The 13,803-nt window shown below is 46.9% G+C and overlaps 6 protein-coding genes across 6 annotated transcripts; 3 read left to right on the forward strand and 3 right to left on the reverse strand.

The window, feature by feature from the left end:
- Nucleotides 1-742: 742 nt before the first annotated feature.
- Triagg1_5037 (uncharacterized protein) lies at nucleotides 743-1,615 on the forward strand (the record flags this gene model as incomplete). Its single annotated transcript, XM_062899507.1, has 3 exons — nucleotides 743-1,059; nucleotides 1,110-1,373; nucleotides 1,450-1,615. The coding sequence occupies 3 exons, from the start codon at nucleotides 743-745 to the stop codon at nucleotides 1,613-1,615; spliced, it is 747 nt and encodes a 248-aa protein (XP_062755862.1).
- A 379-nt stretch (nucleotides 1,616-1,994) lies between these two features.
- On the forward strand, nucleotides 1,995-3,352 carry Triagg1_5038 (uncharacterized protein; the record flags this gene model as incomplete). The annotated part of the gene is made up of 3 exons (XM_062899508.1): nucleotides 1,995-2,240; nucleotides 2,710-2,844; nucleotides 2,912-3,352. The coding sequence occupies 3 exons, from the start codon at nucleotides 1,995-1,997 to the stop codon at nucleotides 3,350-3,352; spliced, it is 822 nt and encodes a 273-aa protein (XP_062755863.1).
- A 1,194-nt stretch (nucleotides 3,353-4,546) lies between these two features.
- On the reverse strand, nucleotides 4,547-5,665 carry Triagg1_5039 (uncharacterized protein; the record flags this gene model as incomplete). The annotated part of the gene is made up of 2 exons (XM_062899510.1): nucleotides 4,547-5,043; nucleotides 5,095-5,665. 2 exons carry the CDS (start codon nucleotides 5,663-5,665, stop codon nucleotides 4,547-4,549), a joined length of 1,068 nt encoding a protein of 355 aa, XP_062755864.1.
- Nucleotides 5,666-7,202: 1,537 nt separating this feature from the next.
- On the forward strand, nucleotides 7,203-8,753 carry Triagg1_5040 (uncharacterized protein; the record flags this gene model as incomplete). The annotated part of the gene is made up of 3 exons (XM_062899511.1): nucleotides 7,203-7,231; nucleotides 7,283-8,159; nucleotides 8,220-8,753. The coding sequence occupies 3 exons, from the start codon at nucleotides 7,203-7,205 to the stop codon at nucleotides 8,751-8,753; spliced, it is 1,440 nt and encodes a 479-aa protein (XP_062755865.1).
- Nucleotides 8,754-9,343: 590 nt separating this feature from the next.
- On the reverse strand, nucleotides 9,344-9,914 carry Triagg1_5041 (uncharacterized protein; the record flags this gene model as incomplete). The annotated part of the gene is made up of 2 exons (XM_062899512.1): nucleotides 9,344-9,750; nucleotides 9,809-9,914. The coding sequence occupies 2 exons, from the start codon at nucleotides 9,912-9,914 to the stop codon at nucleotides 9,344-9,346; spliced, it is 513 nt and encodes a 170-aa protein (XP_062755866.1).
- Nucleotides 9,915-10,976: 1,062 nt separating this feature from the next.
- Triagg1_5042 (uncharacterized protein) lies at nucleotides 10,977-12,704 on the reverse strand (the record flags this gene model as incomplete). The annotated part of the gene is made up of 1 exon (XM_062899513.1): nucleotides 10,977-12,704. One exon carries the CDS (start codon nucleotides 12,702-12,704, stop codon nucleotides 10,977-10,979), a length of 1,728 nt encoding a protein of 575 aa, XP_062755867.1.
- Nucleotides 12,705-13,803: the final 1,099 nt, after the last annotated feature.

Consider the following 13,803-nt stretch of genomic DNA (forward strand, 5'->3'; position numbering starts at 1 on the left):
ATAAGTCATGTTGTCTCGTAATAAGTCTAGTCTTGGTGCGGGAAGTGCCGCGTTGTTGATTCCGTCGTTAGTAGGGGAACATGTGCGGTGCCTAATGATTCCAAACGGAGATTAATCATGGAGTAGAAATAGGCTTATGCTCGGTACTATGTGGGATGCGAATGATATTACCAATAACAGCCCGTCTCAGTCGCCTAGATCGCTGTGAAGGATCAATTCAGGTACGGCATCCTCTCTCTTCGCCGGTGAGGCCGAGGAGATGATTCTACGGTCCACTGTGGAAGCCCTGTATCAAGAGTAAATGACGGGGGCATAGTCAGCACTACTGTCCATATGCGGTATATGCTGACTTTAGGCTGCATGCCCCTAGACTGAAAACTCCAAGCTTAGGAGGATACCTTGTTAGTCATGGGTCGTTTATTGATTCACTGAGGCAAGATGTGAGTTGCGGTGTTGTTCTCATTGATGGAGATGTACGGAGTTAATAGTTTCTATATAATATCCTCAGGTATCGTCGAAATATCGTATGTTGCCTCATCAAGTCATCTATCTATTAGTTGCTCAACAAGTAATTCTAACCTCTGCTATTACGATGGCGGAATTAGCATACCAGATACTGCCGACTATCAGCCAAGTCGAAGTCGGCAACTATTCAGTCTTTTATCGCGAGGCTGGTCCGGCCAATGCTCCAACTCTCCTATTGCTCCATGGCTTTCCCTCATCATCATTCCTATTCCGACACATGATTCCCCTTCTTGCTCTAACATATCATGTTATTGCTCCGGATTTTCCTGGATTTGGCTTTACAAAGAGTCCTGCCAACTTTCCTCACACATTTGACAACATAGCCGATGTTATGGAAGGGTTCCTTGACGCTCTTAACATCCAGGAGTTTGCCGAATACATCTTCGACTACGGGGCACCAGTTGGACTACGCCTCGCTGTGCGACGACCCCATGCAGTCAAGGCTATTGTATCTCAGAACGGAAATGCTTACTTGGAAGGTCTTGGACCTGCATTCGAACCCGTGAGAACATATTGGGCATCTGGGAGCCAATCGTAAGTGGTAGTATAATCTCATCTGATATGCTTGTTGCTAATTTCGTTAGTGATCGCGATGCATTGCTCCCCTTGTTGACCTTGAACGTAACCGAGGGCCAATATACGACCGGAACACAGAACCCCGATGCCTTGGAGCCAGAGTCTTGGTGGCTGGATTATGCCCTCATGAATGACCAACCCGGGAACGTCGACATCCAGCTGGATTACTTTTTCGACTACCAAAACAATGTGGCGCAATACCCGCAATACCAAAAGTATTTCCGCCAATCTCAAGTGCCTCTGCTTGCTGTATGGGGAGAAAACGACCAATTGTAAGCATGATCCTTCTTAACCTAGAACTAAACGCAACATTTCACCAAGACCGACTTCTAATCGTACAATGTGCAGTTTCCTTCCTGCTGGTGCGAAAGCGTTCAAGCGAGATTTGCAGCATGCTGAGATTCATCTGATTGATGCCGGGCATTTCGCTCTGATCAGCAATCCTAAGGATATCTTGCACTTTATGCTGCCATTTCTGCACAAGACTTTGGGCAGCGGGGCGCATCACCACTAGAGCGTCCGTGTATCGGTATTAACTCAGAACGATGAGAGGCACATATTAATCATAAATAGAAGCGGAAGTAATATTGTCATTAGTATAATAGATTTTTCACATGCAACTATTGAACGAGTAGATGGATGTAGTTATATAGATGGACTAGACGGTATTTTAACAATTCATCGGTTCATATCATGAAACTCAGCGTAACACACAACTCCCGAATACCCGCCAGAAAGCCCGCAGTTCCAAAGTGGCGTCGGAGTTTGGAGCCTATGAGATCCCAGTTCTTCAAGTCCCCACCTCGTTAACACCGGCTCATCCCCTTTTGCTCTATTCATTGTCATCATTGGAGTCTTCCCGATTGCTGATCAACTCATCGAAAACAAACAAAATGGCGCCTCAACCGTCTGAGCTCGATCGCACGTTTGTCAACTTGACCGATGATCCTGCGGAGGGCCGAGGCGCAAGGCGCACGTACATTCGGCGAGCGGTGATGAAAAACTTCCACAAGCAGCGAAGCCAGAAGAAGAAGGCCATGAGGCATGAGGCTGGGGCAACTTCGATGACTCTCCGAATTGGACAGCTAGATCCAGGTGCCTTACTTGATTGGCAACCGAGTCCGCCATATCATGCCATGGTTAGTTTTCATGACAGAAAAAGAATTGCGAGGCTTATCCTTAACTGGTGATGCGCTGAAGCTACCCAAGTTCAGCCTCTTTGAACAGAAGAGATTCTCCGACCCATCAATGATGCAAATGAGTAACTTCGTATTGCGATACCTGTACGGTCAAGCTTCGAAAGCGACACACGACATATGCCTAGTAGGATTTGTCCATCCCTTTACTGAGCACGAGATTGAAAGCGACTCTGGAGACGCTAGTATGAAGCTGAGTGCTCTAAAGACGTGCCAGAACTTATTGCGGGCGTACGGCTCGTATAAAAGCAACTCTCTCTCTTTGTCTGTGAATAAAGAGGAGTTATGGGAAATGATTCACCAACATCAAGAATGGATATACACAAAGGCAAGAGAATTAGCTTCACATCTTTCATGTTGTGGGGTTGTGTACGTACTTTGAAGATCCGGTTACAACTAACCTGCTGTTAAGATCAACACTTTTACCTCATGGGAGCTACTATCTGCAGCGCAAACTGTTGCCATCTACGTTCTCTTGAGGATTAAGCTGGGGGAAAACAGCGCGGCCTTTCCAAATGGAGACATTGCGCTCCTTTATACTCTCGGGGTGAGATGCGCTGTGCCCTTCCTCTGTAGCGAATCTACAGAAGCAGATAGCTAACTCTATTCCCAAGGCCATCTTTAGACGCCTTCATTCTGAAAACTCACTAGACCTTTCTCATCATCCCAGCGGTGACTGGAAACAGTGGGTGTTTGTTGAATCTTTCCTCCGCATCGCCACCATCTACTTTACTCTAAACGTCATTGTATCAATGGAGTTCGGGCTGCCCTGCAATAGCCCACAAGATTGGAACATCGATAGCATGCTGCTGCCGGCTTCGAAGGTCTCGTGGGCCACCCAGAACACGGCAGATTGGACGAAATTCACAAATGGCTTACCGCCATACAAGCAACTGACGTGGAATGACTTGCAAGCTCCGGCACAAGCCTTACACGACTGTCCAGTTGAAGAATGGAAGGAAGGCTCTGACGAACTGGGAATGATTGTCACAATGGTCATGACCTTGAGAGCTCAAGCGCAACGCTATCAGAGTCCATCTTCTGGGTCGAGCTGACTGGTGCAAATAGTTGCCTCTCTTCCAATCTATCTGAGGCGACAGTCAACGAGATTGGTATTATTGAGGTTCTGGTTTTGCGCTCTTTATCACCTACACTGGGATCCGGACGTGAATCAAGTCCCGGGCACTGATCAAAGAATTGGCGCATCTTCGACTCGTCGCCACCATTTGCGTAGCGAAAATGAGACACCGGAACGACCGCGGCCATGTTGGTTCCTTCGGCGATATAGATATATGGAATCACAACCATGAAGAATAATTATCTTCATTCTTTCGACACCTGTAATAGGTCCTGGAGCCGCAAACCGCAAAGCTTACCCGTCCATCCATACGGAATAAGTTATATCCTCATCCTCTCACGCCACCATACCCTCGTGGGATTGACACTGGACAAGCTTGACACCAAATAAGACGGATTCATATTGGATGGAGTAAGGGCTGGAAGACGGCGCAGAACACCATACCTTCCAATCAATACTAATGCATGATAAGACGCTTATAAGTCTAATATTCCTATTGATGGCCTCAGAATTCAGATTCAGATTACAGTCTGACAACATTTTCATGAACTGGTTTCATCACTGGCCTACACAAATAGGCACAATCTACCCATTCGGCTCCCCCCCACAACGACATTATTCGTGTCCTATAAGCGGCCTCAGATTCCAGGAGCAAATGTTCACGATTATTGCTATCCGTGAATTGGTTTCATCACTGGCCCCGGTTTATAACGACTTTTAGATGATGTTCCTCGGGGATTAAACCCCTACCATTGCTGCCTCGGAATTCAATATACAGATAACATGTGGTTGTTGCTCTCTGTAGACTGGGGTCTTCACTGGCGACCCATGGTGTTTATACACAAGGTCTCCCCTGCGATCAAAACTCCCATCACTAACCTGGGACAATGGTACATGTCTATGACCTATATGTGGGAACTCGTAATGAAACAGAAGGGGAGAGACAATGAGGGGAGATTGGTACATATATATATATATATACCTAGTACTTGCATCACTCGCTTATCTTCTTTAATGAGGTATGACTCAACTACTAAACGATAGGCGCTCATATAAAGTTATAAATAAACTCGGCTGAAATTTATTTTTCCTTAGCATAAGCTATGAAAACTTACTAGGTAGTATTATTGAGGAATAAAAGTTCCAAGATAGCCCACCAACCAGCGCACATTTATGAATGTCCCTCATATGTGTACACAAGCGGTGTGTGCCAGGGGTTGGGGCTGGTGCCCTTTGCAATGATCCAAGCAGCATCAAGAGCCTTCACAACCTCCTCTGGCAAAGGACCCTTGTTCAGATCCAAGATATTCTGGTCCAACTGGGCAATCTTGCTGACTCCAAAGATAACGCCGTCGTTTCCTCCATCCTTGGCAAACTTTAAGGCAGAGTGATGCACGAGCCAACGGAGAGCGACCTCGGGCATCGTCAGCTTGTGGCTTTCAGCGGCAAGTCGGAGGATGTCGAGCGCTTTGAACAAACTCTCGTTGAAATACATCTGTCTAAAAATAGGCCCAAGGAACGTGCTGTTGCTGAAACGGCCCTGCTCCTCCTCGTCATCGAGGGTCTTGTAGCGCCCGGTTAAGAGACCTCCACCGAGGGGGGTAAAAATGACGACTTCCAATCCAAAGTGGCGACAAGCAGGAATAACTTCCGTCTCAAGATTTCGAGCTGTGGAATTATAGTGTTAATATATCTCCGGGATTGCACACACACACACACACATATATAGATGTGTGCTAAAGATGCTATTGGGAAGAAGTTCCTTACTGATGGCGTTATACACCCCCTGGTAAATCGTGGGTTTCACCCAGCCTCGATGTTGGCACAGCATGACAACCTCTGCGACTTCAAATGCAGAAAAGTTGCTAATTCCGAGTTGCTTGAATTTACCCTCCTTGTACAAAGTGTTTGCCGCTTCCAGGGTTTCGGCGAAGGGGACGGAGCGGTCGGCCGAGTGCAGGTAGAAAATATCTACAGATGTAGTACCAAGCTCAGCCAAAGATGTTTCCAAGTCCTTGCGGAGGTTGGCGGCCGTGTGCTGCCAGGAGTCTCGTGGGTAGCTCTTTGTAGCGAGCTTGAGGCCACGTTCTTTGTATCCTGCTTTTGCTGTGAAAGCTTCTTGTTCACCGCCAGAGTAGATACGGGCCGTGTCAACTTCATTGTATCCATGCTTTTGGAGAGCATCAAGATGAGTTTTGAATTCTTCAAGTGTTGTAACACGGTTGTCTGGAAAGTTGTCAGGACCGTAGGTCATGAGACCGAGGATAGCTCTGGGCTTGGGAGAGGCCATTTTTGCTCGCGCTGTGAATTTTGGGGTGTAGAGTAGTTGGTATTGTTGTTAATGATGAGGATGATTCTACGACTGAAGAGATTCAGAGCTACCTTTATATCTATCGAATTGCCCCTTCAACATTTCATCACATCGTTCATCTTGATGTCCTATATCAATGTAAAGCCTCTTCCGTATAGCTTCATTCTGGTGAGATACCGCATTGGGTATGACATGGTGAACACTAGCCTCATCAGGCAATTCATAGAGGGCTCCGCCGGCTTATTAATGACCATCACCCGTTGGAACGAGAGGCGATGAATCCAGGATTGATGCTCAATGAGCTGGTAGCCAATGTCCGGATTAGGGTATATGGCGGTGGCTGCTCTTCCTGTATCGTAAATACGGAGCTTGATGGATTTAACGATGCGGAGAAGAGCGACATTCAGGAGCACCTTCGGGGTTTAGGCTGCAGCGAACGACATATTGAATTGCGGATCGATGACTAACCTCCGCAATGCATCGTGAATTCTCCCTTTGGGCAAAAGTTCATGAGCACATACAATAATCATCTGAGGTCATCGGACACTAAAGTTCTGGAACCGCCGATATGAAGCTCAGGGATACTGTCGGCAGCATCAAAGAAGAAAGCGTTACATCTCTCAACGTTGATATTTTCGTCGTCATGTGAGACCGCCTATTACGATGATTTGTCGAGATGTGGGAGGTCGGCTGAACAGTATGTTTCACTAAAGATGCGGTGGCTGCGAGAGAATTAGAGCAGTGAGAATCACGGCACTCGAGATATTATTCACGGGGTGACATATGTCTTTGCGAGAAAGACCACCGCATCTGTGTCTCTTCGTTATTGCTCTCATATCTTCTCATCCGTCACGGCTTTGGACTAATCAATCTGTCTACTCGTATATCGTTCTCCGCTGTAACATAGCTACATATGTTTCATAATGCGAGATGTTCCCATCAATTCTAGATGGTTCTGCGACTCGTATCATATAATACGAGGTTTATATTTTTAATACGGTAAGAGGGTCAGTAAAGCTCTAACGGCTGGTTTAGAGTGAGGCCATGCCCCAGCCTTCGATTTAATCTCCGGAATCAATACGTAGGTCAATCTGGCCGCTATAGACAAAGAAACCAAATCTTAGAGATTCACGCCACATAACATACCCACTGATGAATAAGAGTTCGGGTCGAACTCAAAATGCGCGAAAAGGCCCGAACAACAAGGTTCAGGCACAGCGCAGATTTCAAGCCCACAACGTTGCAATGGCTGAACCAACATGATAAGATCGCGCTGCTAGGTTATAAAAGGCAGTCACAATCCCGTGGCATACACATACTCTTACAAGAGATCTAAAGTCAGTCAAAATGTTTCAGTATTTGCAGTATCTTATGCTCTCTTGAATTGGCCGCCCTTGGCTCAACCGTGAGAGAATTATTTCACCTTACTCGATTGACTTTCCTTCACTGGTTTCATCAACACATATTTGGATACTACCGAACCCTTCAATTTGTCTCTTTTCGTCCAAATGGAAGAATGGATGAAGACCTGAAGCCTGTGTATTCGTAAGTTCCCCACCTCACTCCTCTTTGTGGCACCCACACTGACATCGAAAGCCCTTATCTCCTTATTACTATCCCGTTAGAATTCGCGGATGGCTGCGTACTCCACATACCACCTCATCTACTTTCTCAGAGCCCTAAGCTAGCGGCTATGTATGAGGCGGATGAGCTCAATTTTCCCGATGTTCCGAGTGATGTAGGCCATACCATCATTCATTTCCTTTATACCGGCACCTATCAGCCCCTTCAAGCGGAATACTCGGGGGCTATAAAGGCGCTTGCTGTTGAGTTTTCAATAAGCATTCGTACTTATAATGCAGCCAAGACTTACGCACTTCCCATTTTGGCGGAACTTGCAAAAGTTGAGGTTGAGCGGGTGGGCGAGATGCTTCAAGTTACGCGTGTTTTCGAGATTTTACGAAATGTCTGCCCAGATGTAGACTCTGATGAGGTCTGGCTCAGACAATTTCTGAAGAACCGACTGAAGAGTTTTCTCAGAGATGGTTTCTTGAAACCACTGCAACACAAGACGGGTATTCCGCGTAGAATAGGTACTGCGCACAAGACCGTGACAATCAACCACATCCTCTTCAAAGGCATGCTTGAACTATTTCGAGAACAGGAAGCGCCACTGCGCAAAAAGACGCACGACACATTCGAGATGGTGGCGGGGGATCATCCAGGCTTTCCGCATTCATCGAGGTACTTGTTTGCCATGCCAGTTGTCGAATCCAACCAGTTTATTGGAGAACTCGAGGGCAGCCTATTCGAGCCTACTCTGATAAACAAGAACAAAGGCGAAAAGGGGAATCCTACGACTGAGGCATTGGAGAATAACGATTCAGAGGATAAGTCCCCGCAAGATATTGGAACGGGCCAGCATGAGGAGAGCGAAAAGAGCTACGACATCGTGGGCCCACTGAATGAAAAGGTAAGAAAAGAACAGGCTTCCCCGAAAACATAACAGCAAGCCATACGAGCAGTTGAACAGGAAGAAAAAGACGCCGGAGAACAAATTGACCAGGATACTGCAAAAGTTGCAGAGGAGGCTGCAATTGCTGAAGAAGAGGTGGAACTTGCTCGACTGATGAAGGCGAGAGCAACTTCACCTTGTGGCCTGGATATATCATCAGAATCAAGGCTATTTCTCCTCCATGAAAGGGCCAAGGATCAGGCTGAAGGACAAGCTTCTCATAAAGCGGGTAAATCAGCCAAAGGTAAAGTCATCAAGGTCAGAAAAGGTAACAAGGGCAAAGGGAGCTATGACAGTAACTTGGTAGAGTTTGATCACCTATCTGAACTAACAGCGAATCTTCTCATACTCGAACAGCAGACAAAAGACAAGGAAGACAAGGAAAACAAGGAAAACATAGAGGACTCATGGGTTTCACATGGACAAAGCGAATCTAAAGGAAAACAGACGATGGATAGGGACTCTGTGTCAAATGCTCCGATATGTCATTCATCAGATAATGATTCGCCATTTAATATGGGGGAGCACTTCACGAGGATAGAGCATACTTGAAGGAAGAAGGATGGAGCTTCTAGGGTCTCGGTCGAGATAGAAGGAACTTGGAAGCTCCCCATCTACCGCGTATCTCTGGAGAGACGGAGTTCCACAGAAAGACTGGATGAAGCCCACGAAGGAAATGTTAGAGACTAATTTGCGCAGGGTGTTGGATTTTTGTAAGTGTTGAAATGAATGATATATAGGCCTCAACAGCTTTCGGCCTTTTTGCAATTTCAATAGTAAGAAAGAACCGGTCGGAGTTGTTGGGCTATGTATCTTCAGAGTCTTTTACCTAGGTAGTCAATTGATTTTTTATCTGGAGTATTAATATTTTACTTTTTAAACCATCCAATCAAATTTCTGATGGTTGTTCAATTTGTTTTGTGTAGTTAATTTACTGACGACTCGTGGGGCATAATGAATTTCTGCCCTGGTTTTCAAGGATTTATTATTCATAAAAACATATATAAGAGTGCGTGAATAAATAAGTGTATACGACTAATACGACGAATGCTGTAACAGAGTATTTCGTATGGTATATCATTTTCCAAGTTTGTGATATTTCGTCAATCTCATAACCTAATATCAAATCCTGCGATTCCCATCTATTCCACGATTTTCTTGAGAACTCCTGTATCAGTATCGTGAATCCAACCCGTCACTCGAATATTGCTGCGCCAAAAAGGATGATTTCGAAGATACTCCACCTCCTCTCTGGTAGACGCTTCCAAATCATGAAAAGTAAGGACCTCGAAGTTATCCACATCCTTGGATTCCGTCAATCCCAAATTCTTCTTCATAACATCATGCACAACCTCAGATGGAACACCCAACAGCCCGCATCTCGTATGCTTAATCAGGAGAACCTCCTCAGCACCCAAAACATGAGTCGTCAGAAGTACCGAGCGCGCCGCATCTCGGCCAGAGGCACCGGCGTTGCGAATGGTGGTGACTTCGCCTAGCTCGAAACCGTAGGCAGATTTTGGATCAAGACGACAATCCATGCATGTGACTGAGACGAATGGTTATTTTATATGTACGAGTTGTTATGCGAGTCGTGGAAAACATACTGAGAACGGCTTTCTTCAGAGGAGGGCATTCAAGACCACTGTGCTTATACGTGCTGGCGTATTTGGCATTGGCTTCGAGGACTTGAGATTCAAAGGGAGTAGACATTTTGATCTATTGATAATGAATCTTAATTAGATTGAGTGATAAAGTGTGTGAGTAATTGGAAGTTGGGCTGTAGATTAAAGAGTGTTGGAAGCTTCATGATGCAGGAATATCAAGGCTACTTATAGAAGAGCTAACAAAGATGAGAGCATTGGTTCCGTCCACACCGTCTGCCGAGTTTTCGAAAGCTCTAAGCACAGCAACATAAGAAACGTGCCAACTTCGAGGATATTACAAATGTATTCTTCAGCGCCATTGCGGTTGACGAAACGTCACAACATTCTCGTCTCTACCTGGTAGCCGGTAGCCGGTAGTCCAAACAAGAATTGGTAACATAGCAACACTATAGCAAGGCAACCGGCACAACGTTATCTCCCCTAGGACTATCTGTAATGAAAGATAGGGAGGAATATAAATTAACATTTGCCTAAAACAATTGATCTCTGTCAGCCGGTGACGCAGTGGCTCATGTACGATGGATTGAGCATTGGCCTAATGCGTAGTAGCGCACGTTGTCCCAAAAGCTGACAAATTTACACGATAATAAGAGCCCGAGTCTTTCAGCTTGTACGCTGTAGCCGACTTGGATAAAACCCGACCAACTGCCAGATCCCAAAGGCATCTGTTCAAAAGCTTTATTTGCACTCAATCATATCATTCCCGACGACATAGTTTCATTTTTTTTTTCAAAACACATTTACCTTTCTTTGATACTCTCTCGCTCCCCTAGGCGTCATTTCTTCACAATGAGAGCTTAGCTTTATGCTTACCGACCTACTCTACCTAGTAGTTACCGTTGCAGCTTCTTTCACCTGTATCAAACATAGGTATTGATATGTGACATTTTACTATCGAAACTAACTTTTGGATATGTGTTCATCAACATGGCGCTCATCTAAATCATGATTGGCAAGATACCCAAGGCAACGGTTCGACAACACCTCGAGCGGTCCTAGCAACTTTTGGCAATATACAATGAGAAAAGCTTCATCTTGAATCGCCTGTTATATACATTAAAAAATTGCGGCGGGATATACATATAACCCATCTACATCTTGCTCTCATCTATGCCAACCAGAACCATATCTTCTGCAGGAAGTTCTTGGGCACAGGAGGCTGATCCATGGCCTCCATTTCGTCCATCTCCTTCTTGCCGGTAATAACATCAACCTCGGGAGTCCTGATGCAAAAGGGGGTTCGCTTCCATATCTTGTGGCCAACATAAAGCACGAAGAAGATGGGCAGTGTGATGTAGGCAGCGAGGAAGTCGCTCACATTCCAGTTGTCGCCGATGAAGACTTGGAAACCATTGGTGAGGGTCAGTATAGAAATAACAAAGAGCGCAGCATAGGTGCCGTAAGGCTGCAGGGGTGTCTTGTACGGCAATTCTCCCCAGAGATTGTTGAAGATGATGGCTTTGCGGAAGCGAAGATAGGTGACCATGATGACAATCCAAGCAAGGAAGCCAGAAATGGTTGAAATGTTGACAAACCAGTTGAAGACAGTGGCACCGGAGTTGTTGACATTGAGGAAGGCGAGAAGAGAGAAGGCCCAGGTGAACAAAACGGCAACCCAGGGGACACCCAAGCGATTGGTAAGGGCAAACAACTTGGGAGCCTGGCCGTTGATGGCCATGGAGTATAGAACTCGACTGGCGGAGTAGAGGAAAGAGTTTCCGGCCGACCACGCAGAGGTAAGAATGACGGCGTTGATGATGTGGTTCAGGACAGGGATACCAGCATTCTGAATGCCGATAACAAAGGGTGAGGCGCTGGCGTTTGAGGCTCCGAGCAGTCTAGAGTCGTTTGAGGGGACAATGATGCCAATGATGAGTGACGAGACACCGTAGAATAATGCCAGACGGAAAGTAAAGCGACGGGCCGCCTTCTTGAGGTTTCGACGGGGGGAAACGGCCTCTCCGGCGGCGATTGCGATCAACTCGGGGCTGGTAATGAAAGCAAATCCTGTGAAAAGATCAACCGTCAGCTTAACTGCGCATGATTTTGTAGTATACGGTAGATGGATATTAATGAAAGTTTGGTCAAACATACCTGCTTTGACAAAGGCGTGCCAGTAGCCCAGAAATCTGCCTGTCGCACCCTTGGCATTGTATTCCACAAATGCGCCAGGGTCGTTCCAATAGTGGAAACCGAGGACATGATGCTGATTCGGCCCGCCACCAAAGAACAGGACAATACCGATGATGCAGAGAACAAACAAGGCAATCAGCTTGATGGATGCAAAGATGAATTCAGCCTCTCCAAATATGGCGGCGGCAAACAAGTTGAGTCCCAACAAGACAAGAAGGACGATGGCAATCCAGACGGCGACATTGACATGGGCTTTCCAATAATCCAGGACTATGGCAGCAGCTGAAGCTTCTGCGGCGACAAGCATTGTGTAGGCATACCAGTAGTTCCAGCCGGCAGCGAAGCCTAAGCTGGGATCGACAAAGCGGCTGACGTAGTAGGGGATGGTGACACCTCTGAATGGGAGATAGACTGTCATTTCTGCCAGGACGTTCATGACGATGTAGACGATCATGGACATGGAAATGTAGGCCATGAAGAGCGGCGCAGGGCCGGTATCTGCGAGGATGCCACCAGATCCCACGAAGAGACCGGTTCCAATGGCTCCTCCCAGGGCCAGGAACTGCAAGTGTCGACTCTTGAGACCACGCTTGAGCTGCTCGCCATCGTGGGCAAAGGTGAAGTCGGTGTTGTCATTTGGTGAGCTGGCCTCGACGTTGACGTCGTAGGCGTCGTCGGGCCCGGAGCCGTATTTCTTCTCCATGATTGTCACAGCGCCGGAGTTGACGATGGGATTCTAAATGATGGAGAAGGACAAGAAGAGTTGAAACAGGAATGAGAAAAGGAAAAAAGAGGAGAAGAAGAAGAAAGATTGAAGAAAAGGCAGCAGGGTATAGATATAGAGAGGGCCTGAAGGAGCAGGAACCACAGCGAATGCGGCAACCACCGCCTTGTTTATCGCTGGTCCAGCGCCTTCAAGACCCTAGAGAAACCCTAGAGAGCACCCTAGAGAGCAGATCCCCGGCACATTGACGCCTCTGTTAGCTGTTTTCAGCGTAGTTTGCTGCGGGGGGGCCAAGAGACAGGGAGCGGGCGTTGTGGATGGAGGTACCGGTACAAGGATGCTCTTTGCAGCACGCTGGTTGGGATGATTCGAGTCGTTGCGACGGTGGGGGATGTCCGTTGGGTTCCGTCTGATCAATGTTATCACCAGACTGGGGCCTGAGGGATGATGATCGAGATAAGAACGTTATCTCTTCGTCTCCGTCTTCTCTTTCAATGTTTCTCTCCTCAGTCTTCATCTCTCCATACCTTAGTAGTACCTACTGTACAGTTGCCGAAGCTGAAATGCCTTCAAGTCCCTCTCGGCTCAAGACCTCAATGCCGTGTACATGTACGGGCTACTCTTTGGTGGCGTCGGCATTTATTTCCCCGAGCCCCATCTGGCTTATCTCTCCAATCCTCTGCTTGCATGTTCCCGCCTCGAGCGAACTTGAGTCTTGAGGCTTGCAAGCGAAGTGCCTTTGCCGCGTGCGGAAATGTTCCAGAACGCGCCCTTCAGGACAAGGAAAACAAAAAGAAACTCGTTGTTCCGGCTGATTGATGCTGTGCCTGCGTCGAAATGCATTAGTGGCAGCCTCGTTTGCATGTGAGAGTTTCATCCCGGTCTGATGGGCGCATGTGCATGAGCATGAGCATGTACATGTACATGCTGATTTGCCGTTCTGACTCTCTCTCTCCACCCGCTTGAACAAGTCGCGAATGCTTATCTTTTCCCGTCTCTCTGGCCACAGGCGAGGACGGGGAACTGGATGCGGAGAGACGAGTTTGACGAGGCGGATTGACTAGGGTGGGCAGAGACA

The sequence above is a fragment of the Trichoderma aggressivum genome (genome assembly GCF_033847375.1).
Source record: "Trichoderma aggressivum f. europaeum strain CBS 100526 chromosome Unknown scaffold_017, whole genome shotgun sequence".
In the NCBI taxonomy this organism is placed as follows: Eukaryota; Fungi; Ascomycota; class Sordariomycetes; order Hypocreales; family Hypocreaceae; genus Trichoderma; species Trichoderma aggressivum.